At 42.5% G+C, this 19,295-nt stretch overlaps 1 protein-coding gene across 1 annotated transcript in view; it reads left to right on the top strand.

The window, feature by feature from the left end:
* The window catches only part of LOC141140390 (vomeronasal type-2 receptor 26-like), a 122,260-nt gene that overhangs the window by 33,544 nt on the left and 69,421 nt on the right, over nt 1-19,295 (top strand). The window contains exons 2-3 of the mRNA XM_073629546.1: nt 777-1,068; nt 10,008-10,790. Coding sequence (XP_073485647.1) covers nt 777-1,068; nt 10,008-10,790 — 1,075 coding nt within the window. The remainder of the gene's footprint in view (nt 1-776; nt 1,069-10,007; nt 10,791-19,295) is intronic.

Here is a 19,295-nt window from a genome sequence, read left to right as displayed (position 1 = left end):
ACCAGGGGTCACCCTAGGCAAAGATGATCAGGGCATGTAGCCTGATATGGTTCAGGAGGGGAGGCACATGCTCAATCCCCCCTTCCCAATCCAGCCTGGCTGCATGCTTGGATTAAGGGTCTTGTATTAGATTTTTAGGAGGACCTTGCTTTTTTTTTTTTAATCCGTGCCAGAATCAAAGGGTCTGGTATGTATTTTCTGAGGGACCTCAGGCATTTTTTTTTTTTTGTGTGAAGTACCTCCTTAAAATCCATACGAGACTTAAAGAGTTTCACTTTAAGCATTTTAAAAAATCCCTACTTCGGGCAGAATGGTTTCTTAATGTATTTTATTTTTTTGCATTGGTACATGTTCCCTAGGGCAATGCCCACCCTCTTTTGACAACCCTTTGCCTATTAGCACAGAAAATTAGCATTTTTAATTAAAGTGGTTTCAGTGAAGTTGACCAAATTTCCTGCTGAACTGAACCCAAGGCAGTTTGGCTCATCACTACCTGCCAGACCTGTGCAGAATATATCAAAACAGACCACAAGTAGATCAAAAGGCCACATGGCTGGTTTAAACACCTAGTGGTGAGACTTTAATTTACAGACATGCTGTGAAAAACTTAGCATTACCTCAACATTGTTTTTGCTGTTTTATATCCCCCAGGAAGCATTGCCTAAAAGTCTCTGTATTTAATGTTAACCTGATCAGATGTATGAATATTTTTAAAATATTTTACAACTATATAGAAATGAATAACTCACTGTTTTGGAAAAAAAAACTTTTTTTAGCCCCTCTTTCTGGTATTACCTGAACCTCCTAGCTTTCCTTACCACAATTGATAATATTAACCAGGATCCAGACATCTTACCGAATATCAGTCTAGGCTTCCATCTATATGATTCATGGTTGGAACCCAGGAAGGGTGTACAGAGTGTTCTGCAGATCTTATCTGGACCAAATGGGACAATTCCTAATTATTCATGTAAAGGTCAAGGCAAGCTGGCTGGTGTTATTGGAGATCGCTATTCATCCACTACAATCCCAATCGCCCAAATCCTTGGAATGTACAGATACACACAGGTGAGTGAAAACTACTTGTCTTTTTGGAATACTGTTCTATGTCAACAGAGACAACAATATACATTTTACAAAAACATGCCAGTCTATGAAAGTTAAAGTGTATGTAAACTCAGTTAAAATGAATGAATACACAGCTGGCATCATCACTAAGGATTTTGCCCCATTTTCCATAATTACAATCCAATCCAATTAAAATCCAATTAATGTGCTGCGCTTCTAAACCAACCTTAAAATATCCTTCTAAACCAGGGGCGAATCCAGAGTCTAGTCTCGGGAGGGGTACTGCCAGAAAATATGTTTTTTGGGGGGAATTTATCAGGGAAATGGCTAGTGTTGGCGCTTCAATCATCACAGCACCATGGTTGTTATGGTGTCAGGATGATTGAAGTGCATTTTTTCTATTATTACATTGTTATATAAAATAAAATAGTTCAACTCACCATAATGCAGAGTCAGTGGGAGCTCCAAGCGTGTCACTTGCCACGTTGCCTGCCACCAGATGCGGATTGTCACTTGCCACTTCACCTGCCACACGTTGCAGATTGTCACTTGCCATGTCACCTGCCCCCAGATTTGGATTGTCACTTTCCTGCTACAATTGTCACTTGCCACGTCACCTGCCACCAGATGCGGTTTGTCACTTGCCATGTCACTTGCCACCAGATACGGATTGTCACTTGCCACATCACCTTGCCACCAGATGCGGATTGTCACGTCACCTGCCGCCAGATGCGGATTGTCACTTGCCACATCGCCTGCCACCAGATGCAGAGTGTCACTTGCCACGTCGCCTGCCACCAAATGAAGATTGTCACTTGCCACGTCACCTGCCACCAGATGCGGATTGTCACGTCACATGCCACACATTGCGGATTGTCACTTGCCATGTTGCCTGCCACCAGTTGCAGAATGTCACTTGCCACGTCGCCTGCCACCAGATGCAGATTTTCACTTGCCACATCATCTGCCATACGTTGCAGATTGTCACTTGCCTGCTACAGCTACAATTGTAACTTTTTGCTTCCCAGAGGGTGAGGCAGCAGATTACCAGTCAGGCAGCAGAGAGATGATGTAATCTCTCTGCTGCCCATAGCTACCTGCACAGTGAGGGCGGAACTGCAGGGATGCAGGGCGGGCGGTGAGAGGTGATGTCATCTCTCTGCTCCCCTGCCCGCCGGCTCCCTGATTGGCCGCTCTCTAAATGTCACCCGCTCACTCTCTGACTGTCACCAGCGGCCAGCCCGGCCGTCCGCTCTCACCCGCCCACCCCACTGTCAGGCTTAGACTGTTACCAGCCCCCCGGCCGTCCGCTCTTACCCGCACACCCCACTGTCAGGCTTAGACTGTCACCAGCCCCCCCGGCCGTCCGCTCTTACCCGCCCACCCCACTGTCAGTCTCAGACTGTCACCAGACCCCCCGGCCGTCCGCTCTCACCCGCCCACTGTCAGTGACTGACAGTGGGCAGGTGAGAGAGAGCGGACGGCCGGGCTGGTGATAGTCTGAGACTGACAGTCAGTCTCAGACTATCACCAGCCCGGCCGTCCGCTCTCGCACCCGCCCACTGTCAGTCTCAGAGTGTCACCCGTCCGGCCGTCCGCTCTCTCTCTCCAGTGGACCCAGCTGCCTGCCCTCTCACCAGCATTCTCGGAGGGGGCAATTGCCCCATTGCCCCCCCCCTGGATCCGCCCCGTTCTAAACAGATCCTATGTATCACTTTATATATACTGTATAACATCAAGTGCTTATGTAATACATTTCTGCGTGCAAATAGCAAAAAAAAAAAAAAAATATATATATATATATATATATATATATATATATATATATATATACAATATTGTCAACTTCTTATCTCACATTAAATCACAACAATCCCAATATCACAACTAAAGTTTGATTTATCAAGCAAGGTCAGAGTGGTGCACTACAAGCACCCTAAATATGTGAGTAGTGATTTGTTGACATTTTAATAAAGTGTTGGTTTTAAATGATATAGGTACTATGGGAGTATTTTTCTTGCATATATGAATCCTATGGAGACATTACCACAGCCAAAGAGGATTGAAGATAGACAGAACATCCTTACTCATTAGTCCACTGGTGATTAAAAAGCGAGCACTGATCAAACTTAATTGTGGGGTCACTGGCATAGAGGTGAGAGCACACCCAGAAGGGGAGCACAAGTGGGGTGTTCCCCAAAAGGTTTTACCCCCTTAATGATCAGGCCATTTTTTGCGATACGGCACTGTGTTACTTTAACTGACAATTACGTGGTTGTGCAATGCTGTACCCTAATAAAATGTATCTTTTTTCCCCACAAACAGAGCTTTCTTTTGGTGATATTTGATCACCTCTGTGGTTTTTATTTTTCTGCTCTATAAACAAAAAAAGACCGTCAATTTTGAAAAAAAAATATATTTTTTACTTTATGCTATAAAACATATCCAATAAAAAAAATTGAAAAAAGCTAATTTCTTCATCCGTTTAGGCCAATATGTATTCTGCTACATATTTTTAGTGTAGCATCTACAAACTAGGGGATATTTTTATGGAATTTTTACATAAATGTTTTTTTTTACTAGTAATGTCGGCCATCATTAATGGTACTGGGACATTGTGGTGGACAAATCAGACACCTAACTCACTCTTTTTGAGGACAAGTGTCATTATTACAGCGATCAGTGCTAAATAATATGCACTGTAACTGTACTAATGACACTGGCAGGGAAGGGGATAACATCAGGGACGATCAAAGGGTTAAGTGTGCTCCTAGGGAGTGCTTTCTAACTGTAGGGGGAATGCTGTGACTTGAGGAAAACAGAGATTCCTGTTTCTGCTTAGCTGAGGGTAAAGGTGATGGACTGGCCAAGCATGTCTCCAGACCTAAACCCTATTGAGCATCTGTGGGGCATCCTCAAATGGAAGGAGGAGGAGCGCAAGATCTGAAACATCTACCAGATTCTGATGCCATCATGGAGGAGTGGAAGAGGACTCCAGTGGCAACCTGTGAATTTCTGGTGAACTCCATGCCCAAGAGGGTTAAAGCAGTGCTGGAATGTAATGATGGCCACACAAAATATTGACACTTTGGGCCCAATTTTGAAATTTTCGTTTAGGGGTGTACTCACTTTTGTTGCCAGCGGTTTAGACATTAATGGCTGTGTGTTGAATTATTTTGAGGGGACAGCAAATTTACACTGTTATAGAAGCTGTACACTCACTACTTTACATTGTAGAAAAGTGTCATTTCTTCAGTGTTGTCACATAAAAAGATAAAATAAAATATTTTACAAAAATGTGAGGGGTGTACTCATTTATGTGAGATAATGTATATATAAATATATATATATATATATATATAACAACTTTTAATATATATATATATATATATATATATATATATATATATATATATATATATATACTGACTGTTATTTCAGAGGTTCATGAAGGAAGGTATCGCATCGGCTGTACCACCACCACCACTTCCCCATCCAGGCCCCTAGCAGCGATCCCACCAGCTCAGGGACAACTATTGCCACCTTCTTGCCAAATACAGCCCAATGACCGATAGCCCATGATTACCATATAGGGAAGGTACCCATACCGAGATAGGCCCAACCCATTCTACACCATATACTGTATACCTTCCACCATTCCGACCTTTATGAACCAGAGACCCCTGCCACAGGTGCCCACTAGTGACACCTTATGTGTGGGCAGCCCGCCACAGCAGCAAGGCCCATTGGAGACCTTCCTAGAGCCCCAGGAACCAAATATCTATGCCCACAGCTGACAAGTGAACCCCCGTCTCCCCTTAAATACAAGGCCAAAGTCTCCTTCTAACCCACAATGGCGAACCACCAGCCCTCAATTGCGGACCACAAATTTTGCCACTGCTTTGTTGACCTTGATCCTTGCCCTATTTATATTTTCCACCGACCTCACCCCCCTCCGAGCTGCTCTGCCAATGATTTCTGACCACAGTAAGACAGTATCTGGAAATGCCGTACGCAACCAAAGGAAATCCCAATTTATGTCTCTAATGAGGTCCCTGGATGCCATGATACTAAGGTCATTGCCCCTAACATGCAGAAGCAGCACATCAGGAGGCCTATCCATCCTAGCGTACCACTGTATCTCCTGCACTACTCCAGACCACAGGATGCCAGGTATATCAATCCAGCGGACCGTGGCGTCCACCCTGGAAATACCCTGCCTAACTTCTGGTTTAACCAGAGCCCTCCTAGCCCCCCAGTGAACATAGGTGTGACCCAGGATCCACATCAGGCACACCGGGCCTGAAAAACAGAAACTCAAAAAAAACATAGGCAACAAGACCCAAGACACCAAACACACATAAGCACCACATTGAACTATCGACCCCAGACCAGAAAGGCCACACACAATCAACACCACACAACACCAAAAAAGACATAGATCCCCCTTTGACCCCCCCAACCCCTTGAGTTGAGGGCTCCACATCCTCCCCCGTTTATCACCCGCTTCGAAGGAGATGAGGTCGTACATATAACCAAAATCAGTGAGATTCCCAACGACCAATACGCTGAAGTATCTGATCGCTGACACCCCAACACGCCGCCTCAGTGGCCGCTCCAATCCTGAATTAATGTGAAGAATAGTCCCTTAAAGAGAAACCACCTGCCTCCAACATTTTTGGAACACACTCACAAAATGATACCGAGACAACCCCGACCCATCGCTGTGGACCAAAACGGGGCCAGGCCAAGCCCTCAACTGACTAATCCCCGCCCCCACTGACCATGTTACCTATCTAAACCACACCTCATATCTCTCTCATTGCACCAAACCCATTCTAAATCTTTTTAACCACCCCCCCTTCCAGGATACACTCTGTGCAACCACTAACATCAACCCCCAGTCATGTGAGCCCTCCACTCAGGTTCCCTTTGCTCCAGGCCTGTTCTTGCTGCTAAAAGGTGATTGCTGCTAAAAGGTCCTAATTTCCTGTTTTTAAAAATCCTTTGAAGCTTATTTGAAGGTCTGTGTGTGTTGGTTACTTTGATCTGTCTTTGCTGAATTAATGCAAAGAAGTATTAGAGCAGGCGCAGCCCATCAATTAAGGACACACGGGCGCCCCCCCTTTTCAATGCCACCTCCCCTATCCATGTGTCCAGCCTCTTTCAGGATACCGGCACATGGATTCCAATGCGGAGGGGCTGTTTTTTTGAAGCACTGATTAGAGCCAGAGGCATGTAGACTATCTTTTTCTGGGATCTTCCTGAAAATGCAGGTAAACTGCCAGAATCAGTGATCCAGAGCAAGCAGATCACAAGTAAAGTCAGGTTGATGTCACATCTCCTGATTTGGCAAAAATTAAATGGGGAATCTGCGCAACGGGACAGGAAGACCCATAATAAGCGGCATCGATGGTCTATTTTCAAGGCTGGGGGCCTATTTAGATGGGTATTTACAACCATTGGTGGTTAAAGGGAAATCCTACCTGAAAGATAGTAAACAGCTGATTACTGAGCTAAAAAATTTTAACATCAAGGAAGAAGATATACTTGTGACGATCGACATCAACTCCCTATACACTAATATCGTACAAACAGATGGCCTTAGTGGAGCAGAATGGGCATTACACCGACAAACGGACCTGAAAGAAGAACATATAAAATATCTACTAGAAGGGTTAAAACTAGCCATAAGTCACAACTATTTCTGGCATAAAGGAGACTTCTACACCCAAGTAAAAGGGGTAGCCATGGGGGCTAAGTATGCCCCGAGTGTAGCCAACCTGCTCCTTAATAAATGGGAAGAAGAACCCCCACAAACAAGAAAGAAATAAACAACTGGGCTTTGCCTTTCTAACAGGATACAACAGACAATATAAAACTATGGAATCTATTATTAAGAAGCATTGGCCTATTTTACAATCAGACCAAGTTTTAAAACCTGTGTTACCAAAGAAACCTATCTTCATTTATAGGAAGGCCTCAACTCTTAGAAACAAACTAGTGCACAATGCCCTTGACCCCCCGAAACAAATTAAAATAGGTAACAATCTAAAAGGCTTTTATAAAGGCGGGAAATGTCTGCCATGCAGAGTGAGCAAAAAGACAAACAAAAAGATAACTAAGTTCAAGTCGACATCGAATGGAAATGAATACACCATCAGGGATCTAATAACGTGCAACAATACGCATGTCACCTATGTATTAGAATGCCCGTGTCGAAAACAGTACGTGGGACGCACAACCAGAAAACTACACTTAAGAATCAGGGAACACATTACCAACATAAAGAATGGTTTTAAGAAACATAGTGTATCCAGACACTTTAGAGAGCACCACAACAGAGACCCCAAGGGTATGACCTTTTATGCCATCGATAAAATTAAGGGACACTGGAGGGGTGACAACAAAAAAGTGAAAGTGTCGCAAAACGAAACCAGATGGATTTTCCAGCTGGATACACTCCAACCATCAGGAATGAATATAGATGTCGACCTTAACTGTTTTCTCACCAATTATTAGAACAAACATATTACTTGTTCCTAGAAGTATTAGTTTCAAACTATAGGATATAGACTCCCCATTTTTCCATACACTCAAAACACAGATCTTTAGCATTTTTATAAGAACTGGTCCATTTTAAAATAGTACATGTTTATAGCATCATCATATTGGGATGTACACTCTCTTTTCCCCATGCATATAATAAAGGTTTTCTTAGGTTTCTTAATATTTGATCCCCTCTTTTTTATCTGAAACGGACGGAGCATCAAAACACAGACTATAGAATACAGGGCTCCAAGAATTTTAATACTACCCACCCCTTGAATATAGACTTTTATAAATTATATATATACATTAATTTTTTCTCGTGCATATAATAAAGGTTTTCTTAGGTTTCTTAATATTTGATCCCCTCTTTTTTATCTGAAACGAACGGAGCATCAAAACACAGACTATAGAACACAGGGCTCCAAGAATTTCAATACTACCCACTTCTTGAATAAAGTCTTTTACAAATTATATATATTAACTTAATTTTAATCCCCCCTTTTTTAAGCTCCCTTTTTCTCCTGTCTTTTATGTTTATAGTTTTTTATGTCTTTTAGTTTTTTCCATTTATTACAAATATATTAAATATATACGGTTTTATTTTATAATTATTTGTTGTGCATATTGGTGTGTATATCGTCAGGCAATTATAAGCTCCCGGTTATACTGTGCAGTGTAGATAGTAGTATTTGGTCACAAAGTAGTTTAACACACTTATTGTATTGGAATATTGGTGACACAAACACAGATGGCATACTTGGTTGTATGGTGTCACTCCATGGCCCATTATGATTAGGTTTCAGTTTACAAAACCATAGTAAAATGGCCGCGGGCTTCGGTCTGCCTAATCCTGGTCATTTCACAGTTAGTGGTGACGCGGCTTCGGGCCACAAAAATCATAGGGAAAATGGCCGTGGTCTTCGGTCTTCAAAATCCTAGACAAAATGGCCGCCGGAGTCTTGTGGAACGCAAGCGCACATTACACACCGTACAGTATAAAAGGGAGGGGAGATGAGGCAAGGGTCACGCTCCCGTAGACGTCCTCTGACGAAAGGCGCGTAGGGCGTGGCCTAATTCTGATGCATTGCACCATCTCCCAGCGAACACAGCCTTTGAACCGGAAGCTTCTCTGATGACATTTTGTTGCTTGTTTGAAACTACCATAATGTGAGTACCATCTTGTCATCTACTGTAAATAAAAAGTGTTTATGGTTTTACACTATGGGAATCTCCTCTTTCCTTTATGTTCAAATGGTATCCCGATCCTGAATACGCCAAGGACTGCCGCACAGTGGCATACACTGTGACTGCACATTACCCCTGTAGGGGTTAAGGAAGCTGGTGAGTGTCTGCACGATCACAACCTGAGACACAAGCACCCGGTCACCATAGAAGTAAGTAGCAGATACAAGTTGGATATGCCTGCCTTGTTTTAAAGGAAACACCAAGGAATTCACATAGACTGTTGATTCTCACCTATACTGCACTGAGCAAGAGTCACAGCTGGTTTAGCCAGTCTATTATTGCCAGTCTATTATTAGTATTAATGTGTGATTACAATAACATCATTTTTTAACGGCAAATAATTTATAAGGATTATACAATTATTACCACAGCTGCACTGTACACATGTCACATGTCATTATATGTGTTTGATTTTTATATTTTCCATGATAAGGAGCACAAGTCGCTTTAATACTTTTTAGCTGGGACTTCCCTCCCTTCCCTTATCTTTCCCAACCCCCCCCCCCACGTTTCCCTTTTCCCTTTTTCCTTTTCCTCCCTCCCCCCCCTTCTTTTCCTCTCTCCCCGCTCACAGTTAATCACTTTTCACTAAGCAGCTTTTTTGATATTAGTATTTTTAGGACAGCGCCACACCCACTCTTTACTTTGCATTACATCTCCTGATTTGTATAGTTTTTCTGGTTATGCATAATTTTGCCTAGGAAAGCCTGTCCCCTGCCAGCCTGGTGCAGAGAAGAGTCAATGTTCTCTGTATGAGGTCCAATATACCCACTGATAAGTCCAAGCTTTAGCATATAATTCTTATGACCCTTGCTGTTGATTGGAGAGCTATAAATCTGATACAACAGGGGGCACGTTGCATGTCTTCAGGTAGACCTCTGTTACAATGCAAAGAGCAAAGATCCTTCTCTACAGCATGCTGGCAGGGCCCAGGCTTGACTACTCAGTTTTCTGTAAGACTTTGAACATCTTTGTTTTGATGCGCATGGAAGGTATTTAGTTGATTTAATTGGAAAGATCAATTGTATTTTTCTATATTTGTACAGTTCAGTCTCTAATGATCATTTTAGCGGCCAATGGATATGAATGTAATCTGCAAATATAATCACATTATAATTTATAGTTAATCCTTCTCTTTTCAGATCAGCTATTGGGCCACCGATTACTCATTAAGTGACAGACTCCTTTACCCGCATGTTTTCAGGACCATTCAGAATGATTATGTCCATTATTTAGCAATTGCCAAACTAGTGAAATATTTTGGCTGGAACTGGGTTGGGATTTTTTTTTCAGACAATGATACCGGAGAGAATGAAGCGCAAATTCTGAAAAAACATTTGGCTTTCCAGGAGATTTGTGTGGCTTTTGAAAAAAGAATGACTAAAAATTCTGCAACAATAAATCAGTGGAGAGACACACTTAGTAAAGTACAATGTAAAGTTTTAATACTTTGTGGTTCCTTTACAAACAATGCTCGGATATACCTTTCTGCATACACTCATATCAATAGAAACAATATGCTTATCCTTCCCCCAGGTTGGACTTTAGCAGAAATCAAGATGATGACTGTTTTGATAGGTTTTATAACAAGTTTATCTTTAGGTATTTTTGATCCACCAATTCATATAGATAAAAATCTGTTTGGTGTCAATTTATTGTCAAGACATTCACAAATTGGGCTGCTGATGGATGATCTGATTGTTACATTTCACAATATAACATCAACTCAAAATGGAAAAAATATTTATTTCCAAAACGTTTCTAATTCTACCAACATTGTATTAAGAATGCATATTCGAATAATTGACAAACATATAATTTTTGGAGAATCATTACGAGTGTATATTGCAGTAGAAGCTATGGCTGAAGCTATACACATTTTCAACCAGTTTAATCACAGTTTTAACATTAACAGATTTAATCAGGTAAAGTTAGTTTGAAATGTATTTGTTGGGTGAGCGCAAGTCAGTGGAGGGATTGGCAAAGACGGTTGGTGGTTAATGAGCTGTTGGTAAGGTAGATGAGTCTAGTAGCAGAACTATAGATGGAATAACCTGTGTAGAGGTAGGCCAATAAGAGGGAGGTTGCTATAGTCAAAGTAAGGGATAACAAGGGAATTAGTATCTTGGTGGTGACATTGGAAAGAAGGGGTGTATTCTAGAGATGTTAGGGAGGTTGAGGCAGCAAAGTTTGGACAGTGATTGTATGTGGGGTCAAAAAGAGAGGTCAGAGTCCAGGACCACACCTAGCATGCTGACATGAGGGGATAGACTAATGATTGTGTTATTTATCTCAAAGGAAAAGTTGGGGGAGGGGACATGAGGAAGGAAATTTTTCAGCTTTTGTCATTTGACCATATCTCAGGGCTGCAAAGGAAATTGGTTCTGAGACTTCTCTCTGGTGGACTTTGTGATCTCATGTCTGAATGGGGGAATCTGTATAATTTTCATCATATGTAACTAAGTGCAGGTCCCACTCTGACCAATGTCTGAATAGTAGCTCCACTGAGCGACACCAACCAAACATATCTTTTTAGTAGAAGGTAGCCAGAGCTGGAATAGACTTAAATTTGAGCTGTGGGTTGCCCTGTCAGCACCACCCGGCTCAACAAACTTTGACTCAAAAATCGAAGGAGGCGGGTAGAATATTGTAGGCCGAACAGAGACTACTTCCTAAAAGAAATTAATTCAAATAATGAACTAATGATACAGTATGCTGCTTGTGCAAATTCCTAAGTGTATTAGGCTGTAACCACTTAATGATTGCCGCCCCATAGCAGATTTACTGCTACAGGGAGGCCATTCTGTGCAGAATCATCTATATATAAATATATAGGTGATTCTGAAGTTCCGACTAGTTGGAGCATGCACACCACTTCTACTGTGATTAGTCATAGTAAAAGACGATTACCGGGTGCTAGCCAATGGATGTCTGCCGGCACCCACCAATCGTCAGGAAGACACACAGGACACAACTCTATGTAAACAAGGCAGAGCTCCATTCTGACAGGGGGAAGTGATGTTTTTTTCCCTGCAAAGGGAATGAAAATCAATCACTTCCTGTAGTAAATGCACCTAACACAGTGCACAAAAACACTGGCTGGACACATTTAACAGTTTGATTGCCTTAGATGTTTAACCCCTTCCCAGCCAGTGTCATTAGTACAGTGACAGTGCATATTTTTAGCACTGATCACTGTATTAGTGTCATTGGTTCCCACAAAGTGTCAAAAGTGTCAGTGCTCGGTTGGCTGACGCAATTTTGCAAACCTGCTATAGTCACTGGTATGTGGGCACTTGTGGGGCGAGCTGGTGAGAGGAATCCCATCACAATGATGACATGTTTTGTGCACCTGCGTCTTGTGAAAGGCATCCTTGCCTCTTACTAAATACATTGTACTGTCTAGTTTGCAAAAAAAGGGTCATTTGGGGGGTATTTGTACTGTCCTGACATTTCAGGGCATCAAGAAATAAGATAGTATGTCAGTACCTCAGGTTTGATCAATAATATCCATGAATTTGGGTTATATTGACCAAAGATATGTAGCAGTATAAATTTGGCCCACATTTTTAATAGCAAGGCCTGTTCCTGCGCCCAACAAGAGTAACTGTGAGGGGTTATAGTGTTGTCGCATCACCAACACCCAAGGCCCAATTTTTATGCCCCTGTTTAACAGGGCCATGTAATTACAATTTTTAAAATAATATTTAACAGCAGGACCTGTTTCTGCGCCCAACAAGAGTAACTGTGAGGGGTTACAGTATTTAGGCACCACGAACACCCAAGGCCCAATTTTTCTGCACCTGTTTGACAGGGGCAGGTCATTTCATTTTTTTTTTTTCTAATTTTTAACAGCAGGCCCATTCCTGCACCCAACAAGAGTAACTGTGAGGGGTTACAGTGTTCAGGCACCACTTGGGATGGGCGAACGGTTTGGGCCAAGCATAAGCTTGGCCTGAACATTGCACGTTCAGGTTCGTGCCTAAAAAACCCAAACTTTCTGGGCACTTAGTAGGATGTTCGCCTGAGTGCACAGTCAATAGGTTATTAAGGATTCCCCGCTGAGAGCTAAATTAAAAAAAATATATATATTGTACAAAAAATATTGTAAATTCAAAACGGCATAGGGGACTTTGGGTCTGGTATGGATTTTAACCACTTCCCTACCGGAGCATTCTAAAATGACACCAGCAGGAGCACTCCCTCCCTCCTGCAGCTCATCAGAGTACCAGAGTACCTATGTGCAGGTCATGCCTCATAGAATAAATGTTGGGGTGTTTTCTTTCAAAAATTGGATCATTTTGTGGGTAATTACACTGTCCTGGTTCTCCAGGACCTTCAAAAGTGTAATAGGTAGGAATGAAATTAGATGTGTAATTTATGCTCCTAGAACACCTGATGGTACTCCCTGCATGTTGGGCCTTTCTATGTGGCCAGGCTGTCAAAAAATCTCACACATGTGGTATCACCATACTTAGGAGGAGAAGCAGAATGTATTTTTGGGGTGTAATTGGAGGTATGCATATGATGTGTGTGAGAGAGAAATAACTTGTGTAAAAAAAAAAAATAATAATTTCTTAATTTTCCCAAGAATTATGGGAAAAAAATACAACTTCAAAAACTCACCATGCCTCTTACTAAATACCTTGGACTGTCTACTTTCCAAAAAGGGGTCATTTGGGGGATATTTGTACTGTCCTGATATTTAAAAATAAGATAGGCCATCAGTACATCAGGTGTGATCACATTTTTTTGATTTGCACCATAGCATGTAGACTACAACTTTCAGAGGGGTAGAGAAGGAAGTGCCACCTGAGTGTAGTATTAACAAATGATGTTTAATGACACCAGGTAAAAACACACTTACAGGATAAAAACATATAAAAGGCTCATCTGTATAGGTATGTGGTCCTCGGTGTTCCCTCTGATCCTGTGGTGGTGACGCTGCAGGGATGCTGGGCTGCAGAAGGTGGATTACCAGCCAGGAGCTCCTTCTGTGGCCATCAGGAAGAGACTAGGGGCCGGCATGGAGCGCATGTGGAGCATTCATGACGTCACAGGATTCGGTATCCAGTGGAGGGATCATCCAGGGAGGAGGGCTTGCAGGGAGGTTGAGAGAAGGCTATGCGCTCAGAGCCACTGCTCCTTCAATAGGCCTATTGAAGGAGCAGTGGCTCCAAGCGCGTAGCCTTCTCTCAACCTCCCTGCAAGCCCTCCTCCCTGGATGATCCCTTGTTTGTTATTACTACACTCAGGTGGCGCTTCCTTCTCTACCCCTCTCTCATCCATCACAGAGCCAGCTCTCTGAGGACAGCAGCCGCCTAGCCTACCAGCCTACTTTAACCATTACATCACTGCTTACCACTTAACCCTTGAACTTCCAGCCTGTCCCCTATGGACTAAGTTGCTCAGCCCTTTATATCTCCTGTTATATATGAACTTGCGTGTTTGCGCTTACAGTTACCAATACTCTGTTTGTCAGACTACAACTTTCACACAGACTAAATAATATCCACTAATTTGGGTTTTTTTTTCAAAGATATGTAGCAGTATAAATTTAGGCCCAAATTTTTGAACAAAAATAACTTTTTTGCAAAATTTTATGAAAGAAACAAAAAAAAAGTGTTTTTCAAAAATCTTCGCTCTTTTTTACTTATATCACAAAAAGAAAAAATCCAGTGGTGATTGAATACCACCAAAAGAAATCTCTATTTGTGTGGAAAAAAATATAAAAATGTTCTTTGGGTACAGTGTTGCATGACAATGAGTAATTGTGATTCAAACTGTGAGAGCACTAAAGCTGAAAATTGGTCTAGGCAGGAAGGGGGTGAAAGTGCCCTGTATTGAAGTGGTTAAGGGGAACCCTATGACAGAATGAAGAAAAAAGCTCTGTGGGGTTCCCCCCCCCCCCGAAATACAATACCAGGCCCTTTGGGTCTGGTATAGATTTTAAGGGGAACTCCAGGGCATTTTTTCTTTTAAATGACGTGGGGTCCCCCCACAAAATCCATACCACACCCTTATCCGAGCATGCAGCCTGGAAGGCCAGGAAAAAGGGGGATGAGCGAGCGCCCAATCCTGAACCATACCAGGCCGCTTGCCCTCAACATGGGGAGGGTACTTTGGGTCCCCCCAAAGCACCTTATCCCCATGTTGATGGGGACAAGGGCCTCGTCCCCACAACGCTGGCCAACACAACCTTCTGGATCTCTTCACTAGTAATAGGTCGAATCAATGACTCTCTCTCCCTACTCGACAACCATCCTAGCGCTATCCGATCCAAAAGGACGGACAGCTCCCCTGGATGGAAGTCAGGGGGGAGAGTGGAGGCATATAAAGAGCTATAAAACTGCTTAAAAGTCCCTAAGATTTCTTCTGGGTTGGAAACCATTTTCCCCTCAGGAGTTCTGACTTCAGATATCAGTGTAGCTGGATAATCTTGTTGTGCTAACATTGCCAAGAACTCTCCATTTCTATCTCCCTGTTCAAAAACTTTCTGTCTATTTTTATACAAATCTAATCTGGCTATTTCTTTTATATGTATATGCAGATCTCTTTGAGCAGCCATTAGTAGATCAAAATTCTTCATATTAGGATCAGAGCCATATATCTCCTTTTGAAGTTCCAGCTGAATTTGTAGAGACTGGGTATTGGTATTCTGTCCCTACCTAACCGTCGCTATAGCTGAAATATATTGCCCCTGCACAAATGCCTTGAATGCATTCCCATACAACATCTGGAGAGGATGATCCAGCATTATTTTCCCAATATCCATGTCATTATTAACGGCATTTTTTCTTCTATCTCAGGATAAGAGACCCACCAGGGTCAGAATCTCCATAATGATGCATTTTTTGAAGGAGGGGTACAAATTAACAAATAAAGAGGGCAATGGTCCGAACGACTGCTCCATAGATATGTGGCTTCTATAATGTCTGTCAACAAAGCTGGATTTGCAAAAGCTAGAATATAAACACAAAAGTCAGTGCTACTACCCATACATTACATAGAAAGCAGAGATCCCAGGTGCTCGATCCACAGTCACTGACTAAGTAGGGAAATGAGGAAAAGATGATCCGCACTCCAGTGATTGCTCTTAAGAAGTATAATATTTATTGGCAAGCCACAGTGACCAAACTCAAATAAGAACAGTTGACGCGTTTCAGCCTATAAGGCCTTAGTCATAACCACCATTTGCAAACGCTTGATCTATTCGAGACAAAGCTTTATAGAAAGTGGAAAAGTATGCATATGCCCTTTTTCTTGGATTTTTCCATCTTCAAACTTCTGTAACTCCTGTCGCTTGTGCCCAATGAGATAATTACACTGAGTGTTGCTTAGGGAGCCTTGGTCTATCTAAATTTGGGGATATAATAGAATTAAAATCTCCCAAAAAAGTAGCTTTGCTGGATAGTGCTGGATAATCCTCTCCAATATTGCATTTAGTATCTCTGGAGAAAAAGGAGGGGGAGTAAAAAATGCTAATATAGCATACCTTTGTTGGCGCAGTGTAAACACCATGATAACATATTTATCCTGTGAATCAGTATATATGTTCTCAATTACACCAGGGAAAGATTTGTTAATGAAAACTGATACCCCCCTAGCATCTGAGGAGTAAGTTTTTTGGTTCCAGGTTTTTTGTAATGGCATTAATTTCCCTTCCATCAAATGTGTCTCCTGCAAAAATACCATGTGTGGGCTATAATTTTTTTTATATACTGAAACATCAATTCCAGTTTAAATTTAGAATTCAACCCACAAACATTCCATGATAAGACAGAAAAGGAGTAATTCTTGCTTGACATCATGCCAAATCAATAAATGTCTATACCAACTCCAAGACAGGCTGAACCTCATAGAAACTCCAGAGCATATCAATAGGTCTACCAAACCCCATAAATTCCCTTCCTTACATCCCCAAGCCCTGGCCCCCTACATCTGTACTGGCTGCCTCTGCTCCCCCCTCCTCAGTGATGGCGATAGTACATAGCCTCACCCAATGCCTGCAATAAGACCTCTCATGGCGCGCTGCTCTCCGCTGGGCCCTCCGCTCTTCTCGTCCATCCCGAACAATATCATGTACAAACACCTGGGGTAGATGGGAGGGAAGGAGGGGCCGGCAGGGAACAGCATGCTGTGAGAGGTCCTATTGCAGCCGCTTCCAGTGCTAGTGTTGCAGACCCCATTGTCATGGGACCCCACAGTGCTGATAGGTCAGTCCACCCCTGCAATACAGCAGTGCTCAAAGTAATGGATGCGCAGGCCCCGCATCCATTACTTTGACAGCTGTCACTCAAACTGGCCCACTGAGCCATCGGCCCACCGGGAAACTCCCAGTAGTCCTGATGGCCAGTACATGCCTGATCAGGTGTCTCTGAATTTTTTCCCTCGCCCCCCTCCCCCCCACTTAGGGAGATATGGCAGGACTCATGTATTACTCTAATATAGGCAGGTGAAAGGTGGTTCTGTCATCTGTTTGTACCTATCAGGTTGGAGGGCGGACTTCTGGTTTCTGAATTTATGATACGCTACCATTCTATTTTGGTTTGTGAGTATATTTTATCTTTCAATAAAGTGCTTTAGATGATGCACTAGGTGTTTGTGCTCTTTTGCTTTTTGTTTGAACAGTTCCAGATTGCCCAATCTGAGGAGGACTGAATTGCTACAATCATTCAGTCTGAGTTGCACAGTAGTCATTGCATTTGCACATCTTATGGCTAGCTTCTCTGTGAATTCTTAGTGCTGAGGTGTCAAGTTTCTTTTGGTCTATGATACATTTTGGATGGTCACACTTCCTAAGATTCTTTACTATTTTAGGGCTCTGCTGATACGCTTACCAAACTCGTTTTTCATAGATATTAAATGAATGTTATCTAAATTTATCTGACAAGGCAAATTCACCTATTTTAGACCAAGATAAATGTTGGTTCCTCCTGTCTCTTTTGAAGCAATGGAGTGTGATAGAGCAATCTGTTGCTACCACAGGTACTCTAAAGAATCTTTTATTGGCTTAATCTGCAAATAATTTACTAACCATTCCACTATCTCAGCAACTCTTCAAGAGTGGGAATACTTTCTTAAATCACCCCCAAGAACATAAGATTTGTATTTCTTTTCTGTTGGAAATTTTTAGATTCTTCACCCAACACATTTCTTTTAAACACTGGCCTACTGTAGGTAAATACACCATTGATGGCAAAATCTATAATAGAAAACATAAATCTTTTGATTTACTTCCAACTTACTTTACTTCCAACTCAGGATTACATTGCATATGCTACATTAACCACTTCCTGTCCGGCCTATAGCAAAATGACGGCCGTGTGGTGGTTCCATTATCCTGACTGGACGTCATGTGATGTCTTTCAGGATAACATTCGGCACACTCAGAGCTGCAATCAGTGGGGCGGCGTGTCAGTCTGCCACACGGTAGCACCGATCTTGGTAACGAGCCTCTGACGGAGGCTCTTTACCATGTGATCAGCCATGTACAATCACAGCTGATCACAATGTAAACAGGAAAAGCCATGTATTGGCTTTTCCTCACTCGCGTCTGACAGGCACGAGTAGAGGAGAGCCGTACGGCTGCTCTCCTGTCCGTCCCTCGAGGATGCCCACTTCAGACCACCAGGGATGCCACCAGGACCACCAGGGATTGCCACCACTGATTACCACCAGGTATGCCACCCATGGCCACCATCCATGACCATCAGTGCCCACCTATCAGTGCCCATCAGTGCCACCTGTATGTGCCGATCAGTGCAGCCTTTCAGTGCCCATCAGTGCCGCCTATTGGTGCCTATCAGTGCCACCTATGAGTGCCCATCAGTGCGGCCCATCAGTGCTGCATACCAGTGCCACCTATCAGTGCCCATCAGTACTGCATATTAGTGCCCACCATCAGTGCCCATCAGTGCCACCTCATTGGTGCCACCTCATCAGTGCCTATCAGTGCCCGGCAGTGCAGCCTCATCAGTGCCCATCAGTGAAGGAGAAAACGTAGTTAATTACAAAATGTTATAACAGAAACAAATAAAAACTTTTTTTTAAATGTATTTATTTATTTTATTTGTTGCACAAAAAATAAAAACCCCAGCAGTGATCAAATACCACCAAAAGAAATCTCTATTTGTAGGAACAAAATGATAAAAAAATTGTTTGAGTACAGTGTTGTATGACCGCACAATTGTCATTCAAAGTACAACAGCGCTGAAAGCTGAAAATTGGCCTGCGCAGGAAGGGGGGAAAGTGTCTGGTATTGAAGTGGTTAACATCTTACTTCTAACACAACTTTATCTGTACTCTTTAACTGAATACTTTTGCATTTCTGGAGCAAAGTAGCAACAACGCCCAGGGTTATCACTACTCTTTATAACATACTTCAGTCTAAGGGGTTGATTTATTAAAGGCAAATAGACTGTGCACTT

The sequence above is a fragment of the Aquarana catesbeiana genome, linkage group LG01 (genome assembly GCF_042186555.1).
Source record: "Aquarana catesbeiana isolate 2022-GZ linkage group LG01, ASM4218655v1, whole genome shotgun sequence".
In the NCBI taxonomy this organism is placed as follows: Eukaryota; Metazoa; Chordata; class Amphibia; order Anura; family Ranidae; genus Aquarana; species Aquarana catesbeiana.
The sequence above is the reverse complement of the archived record's forward strand: the minus strand, read 5'-3'. Positions and strand labels throughout refer to the sequence as shown.